This window comes from Schistocerca gregaria, chromosome 7, assembly GCF_023897955.1.
Source record: "Schistocerca gregaria isolate iqSchGreg1 chromosome 7, iqSchGreg1.2, whole genome shotgun sequence".
NCBI classification, from domain to species: domain Eukaryota; kingdom Metazoa; phylum Arthropoda; class Insecta; order Orthoptera; family Acrididae; genus Schistocerca; species Schistocerca gregaria.
The window spans coordinates 498,127,342-498,147,388 of NC_064926.1; the positions used below are offsets into that span (position 1 = coordinate 498,127,342).

Below are 20,047 nucleotides of genomic sequence, written 5' to 3' on the forward strand. Positions count from 1 at the left end.
AAAAGGAAAGTTGCTACTCACCATAATTGGAGATGCTGAGTCACAGATAGGCACAACAAAACAGATTGTCACAATATGAGCTTTCGGTCAACAAGGTCTTTGTCGAAACTGGACGACTGACTCGAATGTCACCCCTGTTGGCTGATTTCTTAAACCACGTCAATGTCTCCTCATATTTGAAAACAAAGATTCCAATACTTACCAAGCGGGAAAGCGCTGGCAGACAGGCACATGAACAAAACACACAAACACACACACAGAATTACGAGCTTTCGCAACTGGCAGTTGCTTCGTCAGGAAGGAAGGAAGGAGAGGGAAAAATGAAAGGATGTGGGTTTTAAGGGAGAGGGTAAGGAGTCATTCCAATCCCGGGAGCGGAAAGACTTCCCTTAGGGGAAAAAAAGGACAGGTGTACACTCGCGCGCACACACACACACACACACACACACACACACACACACACACACACACACACATCCATCCGCACATACACAGACACAAGCAGACATATTTAAAGGCAAAGAGTAAGGGCAGAGATGTCAGTCGAGGCGGAAGTACAGAGGCAAAGAAGTTGTTGAAAGACAGGTGAGGTATGAGTGGCGGCAACTTGAAATTAGCGGAGGTTGAGGCCTGGCGGATATCGAGAAGAGAGGATATACTGAAGGGCGAGTTCCCATCTCCGGAGTTCGGGTAGGTTGGTGTTGGTGGGAAGTATCCAGATAACTCGGACGGTGTAACACTGTGCCAAGATGTGCTGGCCGTGCATCAAGGCATGTTTAGCCACAGGGTGATCTTCATTACCAACAAACACTGTCTGGTACAGATTTATTGATGACATCTTCATGATCTGGACTCACAGTGAAGAACAACTCCAGAATTTCCTCTCCAACCTCAACTCCTTTGGTTCCATCAGATTCACCTGGTCCTACTCCAAATCCCATGCCACTTTCCTAGACGTTGACCTCCATCTGTCCAATGGCCAGCTGCACACATCCGTCCACATCAAACCCACCAACAAGCAACAGTACCTCCATTATGACAGCTGCCACCCATTCCATATCAAACGGTCCCTTCCCTACAGCCTAGGCCTTCGTGGCAAACGAATCTGCTCCAGTCCTGAATCCCTCGACCATTACACCAACAACCTGAAAACAGCTTTCGCATCCCGCAACTACCCTCCCAAACTGGTACAGAAGCAGATAACCAGAGCCACTTCCTCATCCCCTCAAACCCAGAACCTCTCACAGAAGAACCCCAAAAGTGCCCCACTTGTAACAGAATACTTCCCGGGACTGGATCAGACCTTGAATGTGGCTCTCCAGCAGGGATACGACTTCCTAAAATCCTGCCCCAAAATGAGATCCATCCTTCATGAAATCCTCCCCACTCCACCAAGAGTGTCTTTCCGCCGTCCACCTAACCTTCGTAACCTCTTGGTTCATCCCTATGAAATCCCCAAACTACCTCCCCTACCCTCTGGCTCCTACCCTTGCAACCGCCCCCGGTGTAAAACCTGTCCTATGCACCCTCCCACCACCACCTACTCCAGTCCTGTAACCCGGAAGGTGTACACGATCAAAGGGAGAGCCACATGTGAAAGCACCCACGTGATTTACCAACTGACCTGCCTGCACTGTGATGCTTTCTATGTGGGAATGACCAGCAACAAACTGTCCATTCGCATGAATGGACACAGGCAGACAGTGTTTGTTGGTAATGAAGATCACCCTGTGGCTAAACATGCCTTGATGCACGGCCAGCACATCTTGGCACAGTGTTACACCGTCCGAGTTATCTGGATACTTCCCACCAACACCAACCTATCCGAACTCCGGAGATGGGAACTCGCCCTTCAGTATATCCTCTCTTCTCGATATCCGCCAGGCCTCAACCTCCGCTAATTTCAAGTTGCCGCCACTCATACCTCACCTGTCTTTCAACAACTTCTTTGCCTCTGTACTTCCGCCTCGACTGACATCTCTGCCCTTACTCTTTGCCTTTAAATATGTCTGCTTGTGTCTGTGTATGTGCGGATGGATATGTGTGTGTGTGTGTGTGTGTGTGTGTGTGTGTGTGTGTGTGTGCGCGAGTGTACACCTGTCCTTTTTTTCCCCTAAGGGAAGTCTTTCCGCTCCCGGGATTGGAATGACTCCTTACCCTCTCCCTTAAAACCCACATCCTTTCATTTTCCCCTCTCCTTCCTTCCTTCCTGACGAAGCAACTGCCAGTTGCGAAAGCTCGTAATTCTGTGTGTGTGTTTGTGTGTTTTGTTCATGTGCCTGTCTGCCGGCGCTTTCCCGCTTGGTAAGTCTTGGAATCTTTGTTTTTAATATATTTTTCCCATGTGGAAGTTTCTTTCTGTTTTATTTATATCTCCTCATATTTGGGTGCATTTGTAGTTGTATCAAAGTACACGATATTAACAAAGATCATTTTCCGAATGCCCCAGAATACAGTTGTGGTTATCTTTATTACAGCTATGTATATCAGTATGTTGTCGATTTTGGATGTCGCTGTCTTCTACCCAGACTGTGTGTGTTTTTCACTGTATTTTAACTGTGTAATTGTACGTAAATGGTAAAGGTTGATTTCACGAAAACTTGGGGGGGAGGGGAGTGAGAAGAGGGTACTCAACCCAAAGTAGTGTCTGCTTAACACCAAACAAAGCTTATTTTGTGACAGTCTTTTTTTTTTTATGCCTATCTGCTACTCGGCATATCCACTTTATAGCGAGTAGCAACTATCCTTTCATAATATGGCTGCCGACGTGAGTAATTTAGAAGTAGATACACATGACATAGCAAAGCCTCTTGTGGTGTTCCAGGTGGAACGTTAAATAATTTGTGTTGTGTGCTACTTATGAAAATAAACAGAAAAAGTCCTATGAACATGAGTTTGGTTTTCAATCATTTGGGAACTGGACCGAGGTGAGGACTACACACATCCATGAATGATTATGAAGTAAAATGTATGGTGTATGACAAATGTATCCTTTAGGAAAGAGCAGTGAACTGTGGCATCAGTGGGCTATGGAAGCAGACAACTAATGAGAGTGCCTTTGCTAACAGCGCGACATCCCCTCTCCTGGACTCGTGACCATATTGGTTGGACCCTAGATGACTGGAAAACTGTGGGCTGATCAGAGGAGTCCCTATTTCAGTTGGTCAGAGTTGAGAGTAGGGTTAAAGTGTGGCACAGACCCTATGAAGCTGTGGATCCATGATGTCAACAAGGCACAGTGCATGCTGATGGTGGCTTCACAATGGTGTGGGTTGTGTTTACATGGAATGGACTGGGTCCTCTGGTCCACCTGAACTTATTATTGACTGGAAATGGTAATTTTTGCCTACTTGAAAACCATTTGTATAATTCGAGGATTTCATGTTGCCAGTCAATGATGGAATTTTTATGGATGACAGTGCTCCATGTCACTGGGCCACAATTGTTCATGATTGATTTAAAGAACATTCTAGAAAGTTCGAGCGAAAGATTTGGCCCTACAGATCGCCAGATGCAAATCCCATTGAACATTTATGGCATATAATCAAGAGATCAGTTTGTGCACAAAATCCTACACTGGCAACATTTTCACAATTATGAGTGACAGTAGAGGCAACATGGGCAACTACTGCAGGAGATTTCTGACAACCTGTGCAGTCCTTGCAATGTTAAGTTGCTGCACTATGCTGGGCAAAAGGAGCTCCGACTCAACACTAGGATGTATCCCATGACTTTTGTCTGCACAAGATGCTCGAGGTTTGGGCGTCAGTAGCTCGTTGTTGTGGCAGAAGAGTTGAAGGGGAAGGAATAGGGATGAAGGAAAAGGACCAGCAAGGTTTAGAACAGACTGATCAGTATTTCCTTCTCACCCTGTCTGGGAATCTCCCCCAACCTCGACTCTGGGCGACTTTTGCGACTTTTCCGCGCTCTCCCCATTTCCTAAACCTTGCCACCCTTTTTCTTTGTCCCTCTTCCTTCCCCTTCAACCCTTCTGCCAAAAGGAGGTGCCACTAGCCCTAAAAGCTTGTGCATTTAGTTAACCTTTATGCGTGTTTTGTCGTGGCGTCACTTGGTGAGTAGATTCTTTTGATCTATACAACTGCCACTGTATTTGCAGAGAGTAGTGGGTGCCACTGACAGGGTTTCTCAGCTTGATTCTATTTGTCTAGATATCCATAAGACTTTAGACACCATTCCTCACAAGTAATTATTAATCAAATTACATTCCTGTGGAGTATTGTCTTGGTTGTGTGACTGGAGTAATGATTTCTTGGCAGGAAGGACACAGTTTGTACTAATTGATGGAAAGTCATAGAGTGGATCAGAAGTAATATGTGGCATTCCTTAGGGAAGTTGTATAGCTCCTCTGCTGTGTTAATATAAATTATTTGGGAGGCAGCGTGAGCAGTCTTCTCAGTTTGTTTGCAGTTGCTGGTGCTGTTTACTGTCTAGTCAAGTCATTAGAAGAAGAAGAACTACAAAATGGTTTAGAAAAGTTATCTTTGGTGTAATGTTGTGAAGCGATATGAAATGGAATGACCAAGTGGGGATTGTGGTAGGGAAGGCGAATGGTCAACTTCAGTGTAGTGGGAGAATTTTAGCAGACACTGTGTCATCTGTAAAGGAGACTGCATACAGGATGCTTGTGCAACCTTGTCTTGATTACTGCTAGCGTGTGTGTGGGATCTGCAGCAGGTCAGATTGAAAGAAGACAGTAAAGCAGTTCAGAGGCAAGCTGCTAGATTTGTTACCGGGAGGTTGATCAGCATGCAAGTTTTATGGTTATGCTTGAGGAACTCAAGTGGGAAGCCCTGGAGGGAAGAAGACAATCATTTTGAAAAACACTGCTATGAAAGGTTAGAGAACCGGCATTTGAAGCTGACTGCAGAACCAATCCTACTGCCACCAGCATACAATTCGCATAGCGACCACAAAGATCAGATATGAGAAATTAAGATGAATACAGAGGCATATAGACAGTCGCTTTTTCCTTGCTCTATTTGCGGGTGGAATAGGAAAGGAAACTATTAGTACTGGTACAGCGTACCCTCTGCCATGCACCGTGTGGTGGCCTGTGGTGTTATGTATGTAGGTGTAGAATTGACCTCAAACACTGAAAAATGTGAAGTGATTAACTTGATTACTTAAAACTGTTGATTTCAGTAAATGATAAATTGCACAAAAGTAATGCTTGCCAATTCAGCTAAATACCTAGGGATTACAATCACAAACAACTTAAATATTGGAATCATCACATAGAAAATGCTGTGGAGAAGGTGAATTGCATTTTATTGGCAGAGCACATAGAAGGTTCAACAAATGTACTGCACTTCCTACATTACACTCGTGTGTCCTCTTTCCTGGAGTATTGGTGCATAGTGTAGAATTGTTACCAGATAGGATTGACGGTTGACATCAGAATAGTTCAAAGAAGAACAGCTCATACTGTATTGTCATGAAACAGGGGAGAGGGAGTCACAGATAGCATAATATACTTAGTGAGACAATCATGAAAACAAAGGTGTTTTTCATTGCAGCAAGATCTTTTCTTGAAAATTCAGTCACTAACTTTTTTCCTCAGAATGTGAAAATATTTTGCTGGCTCCCATCTGCATAGGGAGAAATTAACCATCTTAATAAAATACGAGAAATCACATCTGGCATGGAAATATTTAGCTGTTTGTTTTTCGCTTGTGCTATTCAAGAGTGGAATGGTCGAGAAATAGCCTGGAAATGGTTCTATGAAACATTTGCCAGACACTCATGTGTTAATTCCAGAGCAGTTATGTACAAGGCTCAGTTGAGACCAATTGACACCCCTGTGCCATCTGCCATCCCTTTGGTCTGTCATTGGCACATCCTATGCCATTAAGTAGGTGTTCTTTTGTGAATGCAGCTGTGCCACATATGAATTTTGCTACAAATATTGCTTGGCTTTCAGTGTGCACTGTGGACACATTGTCTGTATAAGTTGTCAGCTGCGCTATTGCCACCAAGGGCAATCTTGAAAACTCAATAGAAACTCATCACACAGTTTGGTCCATTTAAAAAACTAATTCATAGTGGATACATTACGTCCTCATTGCTGTTAGTTCTTGCTGCTTCCAGTTGCTAACATCTTGGCCTAAGTATTCACTGTTCATATCCCCATTTCAACCTCCTGCCCTCACTAGCTATATTTCTCTGCTTCTGCGCTGCTTTAATTATATTGTAATTTTTCCTGTGAGGGTATTACTGTCCTCACGCTGTGTTTTTTTCCCTACATCCAAACAGTATTCAGCAGACTCCGTACCTCTCCATTTTACCCTTCCTGTGCACTCCTCTCTATATACTGGAGGCAGCACAGTGGTAAGACAATGGATTTGCATGTAGTAGGATAGTGGTTCTAATCCCCATACAGCCATCCTTATATAGGTTTTCTGTGGTTTCACTAAATCACTAAAGCCAACTGCTGAGATAGTTCCTTTGAAAAAGGACTTGCCTGATGTGCAGATTACAATGGTACTGGGCACTGTGCACTGTTAGCTTGAGCTCCCACGTGCTATGGCACAAAAATATATGTATATTTGTTACACTCAACACTCAGGTTAATTGTGCAGCCCAGAGATGTGGTTGGTCTCGATGTTTGATTAGGTTTTTTGTCATAGGGTGCCAGCTCACACCTGTCGTAAACTCAATTTTCAACCTGAAATAAAATTAAGTAGCAATGCGGGCAGGTATTGCAGTGAAATTTAAAAATATTGAGTCACTCACATTTATAATTTGAACAAGTAGTTTATTTTATTTTTTTTTTTTTTTTTTTTTTTTTCCCCACAAATAGTCATCAATATATTGACTAAACACTTAAAATGCAGTCTGAGGGAATTTTACGCAAGGGTGGCCATTAATAACTGCTACAACACTTCACTATAAAATTCACATGTCGCGATCATAGAACTTGACGGCCTGTTCACAGTTCACAAAATACACTGTTGTCTGCTGTCCTAAACCACTATATTGTGCTCAACTTGATCATTTTCGAATATCGCCACATACATACATACCTGTCCCCGATTGTGGCTACCAACCCAATACTAACCCCAGATGGGCAGCATGTCCGGCTCTTAGCATCGCTCCAACTCAACTATCCAAAGAAAGCCACCCTATATGCCCTTGAAATGACTGCCTAACTCAAAACAATGTTTGACAAAAAAAATGCAAATATTCTGAAACTAAACACAAAAACACACATACGTTGAAAAATACGTAAATTTTCTGGGCAATAACAATTTAAAGTCCAGTTTTCTGTATCTATCACCACATTTTATATATATAAAATATAAAGAAACTTCCACATGGGAAAAATATATTAAAAACAAAGATTCCAAGACTTACCAAGCGGGAAAGCGCCGGTAGATAGGCACAATAAATAAAACACACACACAGAATTTCGAGCTTTCGCAACCGGCGGCTGCTTCGTCAGGAAAGGGGGAAGGAAAAGGAAAGATGACAGGATGTGGGTTTTAAGGGAGAGGGTAAGGAGTCATTCCAATCCCGGGAGCGGAAAGACTTCCCTTAGGGGGAAAAAAAGGATTGGTATACACACACACACACACACACACACACACACACACACACACACACACACACACACACACACACAAGCAGAATTTTCTTGTGGCGTGATTTTACTTTTTGCGGATTTTTTTATGCGAAACATAAATAAGCAAATAAAAATACATACTTAATTACTCACCTTCCGTTTTAAACTTTAGAATGCTGCTACTAGCTTCGTCTCTCTAAATTTATTTATTATCAAAAACACAGTTTCTCTCGGTCGAATTCCATATTCTGACCTCTCATTCAAAAATGGTACATATTCTGTCAAATCAGCTATGATTGCTCAATGCAGCTCTACTAGCTGCATTCATAAACACTTTGTTTGTATTGATCGGCCAAAACGTTGCCTAAGTATTGACTTTTGAACGTTCATAAATTTACAATTTTTAAGACAACAATAACTTTTAAATTATTATATATTTTTGTGGCATGTCTAGATAATTTAGCTTTACATATTTTTCTGTCCATGTGTGCCATTTCACACATCTGTGGCACTGTTAGTTCTGTTTCTATCAATTTTTCTTTGGTATATAAATTCCTCCAAATGCTCCAACACAGCCATACGCTCCCCTGCTAAGCTTCCACTCAAGTTTTTCCTAGGCTGTGTAATTGTTAGTCGCTCACCATGTCCCTGTAGCAACCGCCAGCCTTGTGCTCTGCAGCAGAAAACTGCCACTCTTATGTCCGTCTCCCCCCCTCCTCCCCTAGTGTGTACACTCACAAGATGGTGGTATTTTTGGTTAGCATTGCTGACTGCTTGTGTAGCTCCCAAGTTAAATTCTTTGATGAGCTATAAGTGTTAAAATTGGTACATGAGCTTCCAAGTCAGAAGGTTCCACTAAACATCTGGGCCGCATGACTACTAAAAGTGGATATCTACTGATCCCTGCACAGAAAATTTTGGTAAATTGACCACATAATCCAGTTAGTAAGTCAATTGTGTTGAGTGGTAATATTTCCTTGCAAGTGAAGTTAATACAACATTATAAGAATTACAAACTTCAGCCTGTCTGTCACAGGGTATGAAAATATTGCAGAATTTTTAAGGTTTAAGTTCCATTATAAACATAATTATTTTCCTCCTCAGGTACACTCGATGGAATTTTTTCACAAATTTTTGGAGAAAATGAACTTGGCAGAGAAAAATGTATCAAATTTCTAAATGCAAAAATAAAAGTACTAGGTCGTGATGTTATTGACAAAGAAGCTGAAGATATTCTAATTTCGGAATGTAAGAAAGTGCTAATGCAGGTGAGTTTGTAATGAGACAGTAGTAAAGAGAGAGATAATTTTTTTTTGAAGTTTAGGATTGGTCTTTCTTCTTTTACAGGCAGTGACAGAAGACGAATTTCGTCACATAATGGAACTATTAGGTTGGTCACGCTTAAGCCAGACAGTGAGTGGACAGCAAGAACTGGTAGATTTGGTTGCAGAACAAGCTGATATTGGCCAACCTTTTGATCCTCACGATCCTGAGATTGAGAATGTTGTTGACAGGCTCATACAATGTGTTCGGCATGCGTTGCCGTATTTTTCAGTGAGTGAAATATTGATATGCAAGCACTGTTTGTTCTTCATAATCACTACCATCTGCTCAAGTTACAGGACTTGCACATCAGTCTTCTAATTTTTTTTTTTGCTGCGTGTCATTAGTATACAGGGTGGACAGAAACAGTCTGAAAAGCCTGTATTTTGCGGGTATGTTCAGCTGAGAAATAATTTTAAGAAAAAAAAATTAGACATGTTTCACTGTTTTTGAGTCAGTTGTCATTGAAGTTAGCCATACAGACCATTGTGTGTACATATTCAGCAGCCTGCCAGAGACAAGGTTGCCAAATGTGTGCTTCATTTAGTTTCCTAAGACTGAACAAGAGAGCGAATCACAAATTGGATATGAGACAGTAATAAGGACTGAACATGAGCCAAAGGCAGAGCAGTCTTGTGTGCTATCATCTACGCTACGAAGAACAACTGACACTAAATGTATGTGGCAGTCTGCTTGAATTGGTGCTCACAACATACTGGTTAGCTAACTTCAGAGCCAGTCTGCCTGAAAACAGAACAACATTTATTGCACAGCACAGCCTTCTGTGCAACACATTGACCAGCTTTTCAGACTGTTTCTGGGTACCCTGTTTATGGATGATTTACTGTAATAGTTGTAATTCTTCTCTCCAAAATAAGTTACATACAGGATGGCAATTATTGAACTAGATGAAATATAAATAAATTAGTTACAAACTATGGCGCTCACACATTGTATTTAGCTTCTAAGTGTCTTTACAGATATTTGGATTTAGGTTATGTCATGTTCGATATGCCTGCCTTCTTTGGCAATGACATGCTACAGACGAATATCTAAATTCTGCATGACCCGCTGAAGTGTTGGAACATTGATGCTGTTGATGACCTCCTGAATGGCTATTTTCAGCTCAGCAATGGTTTTGGGGTTATTGCTGTACACCTGGTCTTGCCCCACAAAAAGGAGTCGCGTGTGTTCAGATCCGGAGAATAAGATGGCCAATCAAGGTCCATGTCAGTAGCCTCTGGGTGCCCCAGAGCCAGAATTCGGTCCCCAAAGTGCTCTCCAGAACATCGAATACTTTCCTGCTTTGATGGGGTCGAGCTCCATCTTGTAGGAACCACATCTTGTCGAAGTCAGGGTAACTTTGGATAATGGGCATGAAATCATCTCACAAAACCCTCATGTACTGTTCAGTAGTCACTGATTATTCCGTGACCCAACATTGCACTTGACACAGTCTCCCATTGAGGGTGGAGAGACTTCTCGATCGCAAAATGCGGGTTCTCAGTCCACCAAATGCACAATCTTTGTTGCTAAACCAAACCATACGAATTCCCACCATGCCCCATGGCCAATCATGCAATTTGAACATCCTAATGTGCTTAAATGTCCTCTGGGGGTCCATGTTCTATTTGGACAGCTTCCAAGTGTGAGCTATCTGATGACAATACAGTGTTGTAGCCACACTGAGGCGTTAATATGGCTGAGTGTTTTAAACTCTGTTCTGTATCAGATGATGGTGTGAGAGGTGGTTAAGCACTTCTCAAAAAATTCCGTGCTCTGTTGTACGGTGTAAATCTCCATCTTGTTATTAATATCATTTCTGTTTATTTTTATATTATTAATTTTGTTATCAGAATCAAGTATGGGAGCCTTATGTAGAGAAGACGCATCATAGTGAAATAAACCTGACACTGTGCTTAATGCGAAAACTTGGCTATTATACTTTTCAGATATTAATGTTGTTTAGTTAAAGAATGGAAAATATCATGTGGAAATAATAACTGTCCAATTCAAATTACTTTTGTTTTATTACCGTTTTAGTGTGTAACAAACCTCTCTAACAATGCATAAGCATATCCAATCACATGTTTGGTATTATACTTTTTTACATTCACAATAAAGTAACCATTACTACATTGCATTTCAATGTAAATAAACAGATAATCACTGATCATGAAAGCCTTTTCTTTTACATTTTATTATTGATATGTTCCTCCACGACAATTACTGATTCACAAGCACGACACAGTTTCAGCTATCAAACTCAGCCATATTAACGCCTCAGTGCAGCTACAACACTGTGAGTGTGCCTGTCCACGATATAACTGAATTATTGAAACTTTTTTTTCCCACAATGCAACATATAGCATTTAACTCTTACATCACTTTTGGACTAGCTTGCCTCAGGAGAGGGTACCATGATATTTAGACATCCTTGCCAACTGAACTGGTTCATGCAGCAAGGCCAGAGCGTGCTGCAACGTCGTAGTGATAAATGGGCATACACTGTCAGGTTCTTTGTAAATTTGACTGAATTTTGTAATAATTGAAATTACATCACATACCCTCTCAGCCCAAGAAGTTCAATTTTTTTCTCCTCCTGGTTACTTTTTTTTTTTTGGTCAGGCAGTGTAAAATGAGGGTACTTGTCTTGACTGTAGGTACTAGTCTCATCTGGAGCAGCAAGAGTATATGGCAATTTCAGTATTCACTCTGTCATGAATACTGCCCCGTGTTTCTTGTTGACAGTCAAATTTCATGTTTTCTTGTAGACTGCACCTGGTAATGGTGGCACGTATTCTCTTGTCAGCATAGTGCTCTACCTGCGCCTTCCTTTTCTTTAGATTCTACATAAAATGTCCAGGACAAGTGAACAACAAACCCTTGTTACACATCCCCTTCACAAGGAACCTGTGTGAAAATTTTATGAGGGCACTGAAATAAAGTTGTTACTGTCATGAATACATCTTAGTTCAGTCAGTCTGTATCTGAGAAATGTCAGTTTGTAAGAGAAAGCATTTTTTATCAGGGAACATGTCATACAGATAAACTTATTTTTGTGAAGTAAATAATCTAGAAAAATTTTATTTTCTCTGTGTGGCTGCATCTGTTGGGAGACAAGTTCCATGTTAGTGAAATTACACTGGGATATGAACTCATTGACTGTGTGTGTTGTACAGAGGTAGACGTTGAATAATACGTACAGGTGTCTTTGTTGTAATGCTCATCTACTGCTCATGGAATTACATCTTTTGCTTAACATTGGTACTTAAAGATGGAAACTGTGATGCTCGATGATCATTTCATAGATGCATAATCGAAAACTCTACCAAGATTATTACACAGCACATGACTCCAGTAGACTGTGCTTATGTAGACAACCAATGTGGATAGGTCAGATAATTTTTTCCCAGATAAACCCAATTGTTTTTATGGTATTTCTCAGTAATTGATTACAGTTATTATCAGCATTAAAAATAACTTGTTTACTTAATTATTCATGTAAAATGTGAAGTCAAAGTCAGTGCTTTACAGCAATATATTAGTCAAAAAATAAAATTGCATGATATGCAGAGTTACCTCTAGTCAGTCCCTAATACAGACAAAGACAGTAAATAAGAAAAGCGAATTTGCAAGAAAATCTGTGTTCATGTTGGCTGCCTTGACAGTGACTGCGAGTTAGGGAGTTTTCCCCAAATTATATAACAATACAGTGCAGCTCTTTCACTTCAGTGTGATAGGTGTATATATTTTTCTATTTCAAACTATTTGTAATAATTTTTAATTGCTCTGTATCAGTCCGCAGCTCGGGGTCTCGTGGTAGCATTCTCGCTTCTCGAGCACGGAGTCCTGGATTCGATTTCTGGTGGGGTCAGGAATTTTCACCTGCCCCAAGATGACTGGGTGTCATCATTGTCATCATCATCATTCATCCCCATTACGGTCGGAGGAAGGCAATAGCAAACCACCTCCACTAGGACCTTGCCTAGTACGGCAGTGCGGATCTCCTGCATTGTCCCCCTACACTGTGTTAAGAAGCATGGGACTTCATTTCCATTTCCACCCTGTATAAGAAGCAGATGAATGATTATGGAAAGATTAAATGTAGCAGTGAAACATCTAGATTGGTCATACTTGTCTTACCTACAGCCTCGTCTGTTATGACAAAGTTTATGTCCACCTTCATTTCCATTTGTAATTCAGAATGTTCTTGGATAATCATTCATCTCTCACTCTATTTGTATGTTGTTTCCACCTATCTGTGCCTTGTACTTGCCTCAAGAAGCTCAATTCTGTGCTGTTTATTATTTTACTGCTATCTTTTCTCTCTTGCCTATTTCCCTTGAAGCAATAATCTTTTCTAAGAAGATTTTAATATTGTATTAAATATGTATTTTCTCCAACTTATGTACTGCTAGCTGGATATCGTCTTACCTCTCTTGTATTATTTTATCATCTGCAAATAATAGTGCACTGATGTGAGTATATTTCATCTAATTATTGGAAAATTCTCTAATTTCTAATACTGAAGAGCATCATCAGTATGAATGTTGATAAGAGAAAATGATGCTTGTCTCACTAATTTTTATCTCATCAATACTTTTCTTCTTTGTATTTATTACCATTTTTGTTTCACAATATAAGCTTTTATTAGCCCTCACAAGATGTAGGTTATCACTGTCACTGTCACTCAAAAGCTTTCCTAAAATCTAAGAAAACAGTGTGTGTTTGAAGATCAAATTCTCTTTGTGGTTCTGTGAGTTATTTTGTTGTAAAAATGTTGGGACCACTCGAATACCCTTTTCTAAGTCTTGACGTTTTTCAGCTAGAACCATTATTTATGGTTCAAGATTATTTAGTAGTTATGTGCAGCATTCAACAAGCCTATGTAATTTCCAAATTTCGTTATGTTGTCTCATTTGAACAAGAACAGAATGTCTGCTCTCTCACAAAAGTATACATTATTACCATGTTTTCCAGTTCTGTGATTGTTATAATGTCACTTTTTAGGAATTATTTTTCATCACTAAAATGCAGATAATTCCCCAACAGCATTGTGTACGTACCAGTACTCTTGATAATGTCTTGTCCATAGATCTCTTTTAATATTAACTAGATTTTATGTCTAATTACCCTGTGTGTTAGTGTTTGTCTTTTGTGTTTATTGCGTTCAACGTTGGAAGATGAATCTGTCCCTAGATTCCTTATGTGCCTGTCATGAAAGCAGACTAGCATAATTTTACTGTTGTGTATAATGGTATTAAATGCAGTGAGACATCTATTATGCAAATATTAGTATTCATGTTAGTGATATTTTCTGAAAGTTAGATAGTGTCTCATATTACAAACTGTAACAGCAAGACCCTTGCACCATTGCTGCAGGCTCATTGAAATTATTATTCTTTATATTCACTTAATATAACCACCATAAACAAGACAATCGATGTACCATTCTGTTGACCAACATTATCATCGTGCATTTCAAACATTATGTAACAAGTATCAAAAAGGTTTCTTTTGTCATATTGCCTTCTATTTGACTGCCCAATCTCGTCATTGTTTTGTGTCTTTCAAATGCTTATGTGGAAAATATTAGGAAACGTTTGTATGTGCTGTTGCTAATATATTTGCATAGGAGACTTGACTGTTAACCAGTAGCCACAATTACGTTTAACAATGACTGCACATAGCACATACAAGGTTGGACAAATAAGGAAACATTGGGAGAAATGATTGCTTGAACATAAATGCGGGTGCTAGCTAAGCTTGAATGTTGTGCTGTTGTATTTGATCATGAACACTACCTGTGCAATGTCCTCAGTACATTGCAAATGACAGTCGTAATCAGTTTTTTGTTTAGATGGGAGTGCATTATGTCCGAGCATAGTGAATTTGAAAGTGGGGAAATTGTTGGCACTCGTATGGTGGGTGCTTCCCTTACCAAGGTAGTCGAAGTGTTTGGTATTTCAAGAGGCATCATATTGAAGATTTATACCGCCTATAGGGAAATCAGAAAACATTGTTGGGCTAAGTCACAACATAGAGACAAGTATTTGTTAAGAGATCATTGTGGACGGTCATTGAAAGCAATAGTGGTGAAAAATATGATGATGGCAGCGGAAAAAGGCACAACATAATTGAATGTTGAGCACATGAATACTCTTGCACGAAAACAACGCAAAAGGAGCTCCATAAGCAGCGAATTGCTGTATGTGCTGTAATTCTGAAACCATTTTTAATGATGGAAACACCTGCAACAGGAAAATGTGCTGAAGCCTTGACTATGGCAGTGGGAGAATGTGATTGGTTGAATGAGTCTTGGTCCATAGTTTCCATCTTCTGGCCTAATTTACCTACCGAGAGTGAAACACGGTGGGGGTTCAGTGATGATTGGAGTCAGCTGTATCATAGTATTCCTTGGGGTCCATGGTCACTGTGAAAGATTGCCTTACTGCCATGGATTATGTGAACATTTTGGCTGAACAGGTCAAATCCATGGCACAGTGTTTGTTCCCCAATAGTGATGCTGCCTTTCAAGATGATATGACCACTGTTCACTTCATCCAGGATTGGTTTTGTGAGCGCAAAGATGAATTATTGCATCTTCTCCCCTGGCCACTGCAGTCGCCAGATCACTGTATTATTCAGCCTTTATGCTGTACTTTGGTCAGAAGGGTGTGTGATCGCTCTTCACCTCCATCATCCGTAATTGAACTTGCCACTATTTTACAGGAAAGATATAAGATTCTGTTGGAAACTATACAGGACATGTCTTTATCCATTCCGAGACTCCTTGAAGTAGTTTTGAATGTCAGTAGTTTTCCTACAATGCAGTAGGCATAGTAATGTGTTCTGTTCGTGGTGTTTCCATATTTTTGTTCATGCCCTGTACTTTATGTATATTTACTGATTTTATACTGTGCTTTTCTTGTTACAAAGAAAAATTTATGATGACCTCTTGTTTTTAAAATAGTCGCAGGTTGACTCATCAAAGTTTGTTACTTACTTCTGCGAGCAAGTACTTCGCCAGTTTGGTGAGATAGTATCAAATGAAGATGGAGTAGATTCACAGCTGGAGATTCTTAAGCTGTTTGCTGAACTGTGCACACATTGTGGACCTCTAGAAAATGCTGAATCAAAAGTTGATAAGGTCTTCCAAAGGCTAGTGGTAAGTGAAGATCAGAGAGTGAACTTGCATTAGTACATATTTCATGAAACGCTGAATACCACCATAATCATCAGTTTAGTGGTTGTTAGTCGACTGTAAAACAAATCTTGCAATATAACCTTGGTAAACACAAAAGTTGTACTTTTGCTATGTATTTTTCTATTTGTTTTTAAGCGTGGTTTTACTTTTACTGTTAACTGGTTTTTTGTGTTGCTTTTATTATGTGGAATAAAGCTTTTGCACATTGGTTAGTTGCAATAAGTTTCTTTGCAGCTGTGTTCAATGTACTAACTAGAAGTAAGTTCCTAATAAAAGCTGATACTGTAAAGATAATAATGCTGTTATATTGCTCATTAGTATGTCTCTCTTTTGGGATATTTTCAATGTTACATGCCTGTCATTGTTTTACTTATATTGTTATTACGTGTAGCTAAATAAAATCAAATTTGCAATTTTCTTTTTAAAGGAATACATGCCGTTACCTCCAGATACTGAAGTTGAAGGGTCAACGCAGGAGCAGCCACGACTGGAATTTTCTTATGTTGAATGCCTTATGTATGGCTTTCATCGTTTGGGACGTCAGTGTCCAGAGTACCTGACAAAGGACCTGGAAAGACTGAAGGATTTTCGGTTTAGGTATGTTACAACATAACCATATAGTAAAAATCATATGATAAGCACCTGATATTGTGAACAGTCATGTATTTTTATGTACTGTTCTTCAGGGTGATTATAATTAAAGCTAAACTTTCAAACTACTGTAGAAATAACACTACTGTTTGAAATGCCGTCAAATTGCAACAGAGTTTTATAGGAGAAGGGAGAAAACATATGGCAGAAGAAAAATAAATAGTTACAAAATGTAGCAATAGCTGGCACTGTAAGTATCATAACTTAATAGTGGTAGACTACAAATGACAAATGAATCATACAACAATCATAAGGTGTACGTGTGACGTTAAACAAACTGTACTACGTAGTGTGCATGGGTGTACAGGTGTGATACTGTTAGCTACATAAGCCCATCCACCATGGTAAGCTCATATCACATTGGATGGGAAAAATCAGTTTTTAATTGTCCTAAGGCCAAAAAGTGCATAAAAAGTATCAACTACATCGGTTTTTAATTGTCCTGAGGCCAAAAACCGCATAAATAGTAGCAATCAAAATCAAAATTGATTATTAATTTCTGTGTCACTAACGCAAAACATGTTTAATATGCTGTTCACTGTTTCCTGCAACAAGTTGAAATCGAGAAACAGCATGTTCCACAACTGATTAAAGTGTTTCTGGGGTCACATTCAGAATGTGTTGCACAGTGCATGCCTTCAGTGCAGCTAAGTTTGCAGTCGGAACATTGAACACAACATCTTTCAGGTAGCACCACAGCCGGAAGTCACACGGATTAAAATCAGGTGATCGGGATGGCCAGGCTGCAGGGAAATGGCGGCTGATAATTCTAGCTTTTCTGAAATGGCACTGCAGCAGCTGCTCAATTGGATTTGCAATCTATGGAGTTGCACCATCTTGCATAAAAATGATCCCATCCACACATCCATATGTTGGGGAGCTGGAATGACGTGGTTGCGCAAAAGACACTCATAGCACTTACCAGCGACAGTACAGGTAACAGGACCAGAAGCACTGTCTCTTCGAAAAAATATGGCCCTATAATCAATGATGTAAACCCGCACCACACAGTGACCCTTTCAGGATGAAGTGGTCCTGGTTGATTTGTGTGTGGATTTTCCATTGCCCATATTCGACAATTCTGTGTATTGACATATCCTGTCAGATGGAAGTGGGCTGTGTCTGCTCACAAAATCTTCCATGGCCAATCATTGTCCACTTCCATGTGAGCTAGAAATTCTAAAGAAAAGGTCTAACTTGCTGGCAAGTCAGCAGGAAGCAACTCATGAACATGGGTAATTTTGAATTGATAGAAAAGAAGGATGTTTTATAGGATTTTACGCACCATGTTCACGCATACGTCCAATGCTCGGGCAATTCTCTGTGCACTACATGTTTCACACCACCACTCGCCGCCTCCTGCATTGCTGTGACTCCTGCTTCCACTGACATTGAATTAGTTCGTTTCCTCCCTGTACCAGGCTGCACACCAAAAGAACCCGTCTTTTCGAATTTCCGAATCATTCTCTCCAGACCCATAGGAGTCATCGGACCAATGCCTTTTATCAAAACCTTCAGTGTTTGGAACTTCTGCAGAGTGATGTGTGCACAGTCATCATTCTTCTAATAAAACTTCACAAGCAGAGCATGATCCTGCAGTGACACAGTCTTGGCAAACGTCGCAGACATAAAAGGAGGAAAAGCCGTGTACCCAGTGTGTTTATACCAACTTCAATGGGTCGTGTGCATGACAGGTTTTTCATTCATGTATTCTGACACTTACAGTGCCATCTTTTGACCAAATTTCACACACTTTTTTTTCTGCTGCTATGTTTTCCCCCTTGTCCGATAATATTCCATTGCAATTTGACGTCATTTTGACCAGTGGTGTTATTTCTATAGCATTTTGAAAGTTTAACTATACTCACCCTGTATATTGTATCAATGTTGTTGCCATTATTTTTTCTTGTATGCTGGACAGTGTCCTACCACAAACAGGATTCCAACCTGGGAATGAAGAGCTGATAAAGCATTTAAATATGTTGTCAACATGAAGCATCAAGAGCCAGTAGAACATTTTCTATAGAAACATGATATATGTTCACAGTTTTTAGCAGTCCGTTGCAGCTACAAATGAAATTGAGGCAACAAGCAAAATAAAATGTTTTGTTACAGCCCACTGGAGATTTGACATTAATCCATAAAAATGTTCAGCATAGAATCCATATCAACTTATGAAAGTTTATGGGAAATTGTGGGCTTACCCTGTGTACACTAGTAAATCCAATGAGTAGTGCTCACATTCAGTAATGGTTACTTAAGAGCTAGACATCCTACTTGGGTGCTACATACCACATTTATAGATGGCTGTTGTAGCAAAACAGCCATTACATGGTATAACCATCACAACTCAATTGTTTTGGGCTTAACCAGTGTAGTGGGATTGTTTGGATGAACACTTGATTCCCATGCTGCTCTTAGGCTTGAATACAGAGCATTTCAATTCAAAATACCAGCTTCACAAGGGATTGAGTGGCCATGTGGACCTTAACATGTAACCCAAATGAAGCTCAGAGGTCAGCAGTCTTCTATTGATGTAAAAGCTTGTTTAAATACTAGGACACAGTTGTCTGAGAGTTTGTATCATATCTACAGGAGAGGGAATGTCCAAGAAAATGTAGAATATTTATGTTTCCAAAGATTTGTCTTTAGTACATGAGATAAGGGAAAGGCAACCACTTGCATGCACCTCATTGATCTGCAGAACACAGTAAATTGTAACAGAAAACAGCAGTCACACTAGCTTTCTGCTGTAGGCATGGGACTGTGCATTTAGGTGTGCGTGCATGCGTGCTGTTGCTGGAAAAATGGCTAGTGCTTCAAGGCTAGTGTAAATACTGTTTTCTGTTAAATGTTACTGCACTCCACACATTGATGAGTGGTTGCCTTTCCTTTATTTTAGGTGTTGCTTCATACAGGAATTTCCAGAATTATATTCAGTGCAGCACAAAAAATCACAAAATGGTATTTTCCTAAAAAAAAACTACTAGTGCATTACAGATCACCAAATTTCTAAATCAGAGAAAGTTGAGTATTGTATCATGATGGAATTGTTCCTTGAAGGGGTTTAATGTCTTTAGATCCTCTGAAGTTATAAGCAGAATGGGGTAGATGGGTGTGTTATAGAAGTAGCAAACATTTTGAAACAAGTCCATGAAAATGCAGGGAAGACAGGTGCCTATATTCTTAACATTTTTTTGTCTTGCTTGAACATATTGTGACCAGATGATTATTCAGTTGAAAGTACATTAATGGATTCAAAATAATCTACTGCATCATAA

General features: G+C 39.9%; 1 protein-coding gene across 1 annotated transcript in view; it reads left to right on the plus strand.

Annotated features, from left to right (window-relative positions):
• LOC126281659 (apoptosis inhibitor 5) overlaps window positions 1–20,047 on the plus strand; it is an 81,064-nt gene that overhangs the window by 18,468 nt on the left and 42,549 nt on the right. The window contains exons 4-7 of the mRNA XM_049980806.1: window positions 8,687–8,850; window positions 8,930–9,136; window positions 15,882–16,076; window positions 16,543–16,712. Of these exons, the coding sequence (XP_049836763.1) occupies window positions 8,687–8,850; window positions 8,930–9,136; window positions 15,882–16,076; window positions 16,543–16,712 (736 nt within the window). The remainder of the gene's footprint in view (window positions 1–8,686; window positions 8,851–8,929; window positions 9,137–15,881; window positions 16,077–16,542; window positions 16,713–20,047) is intronic.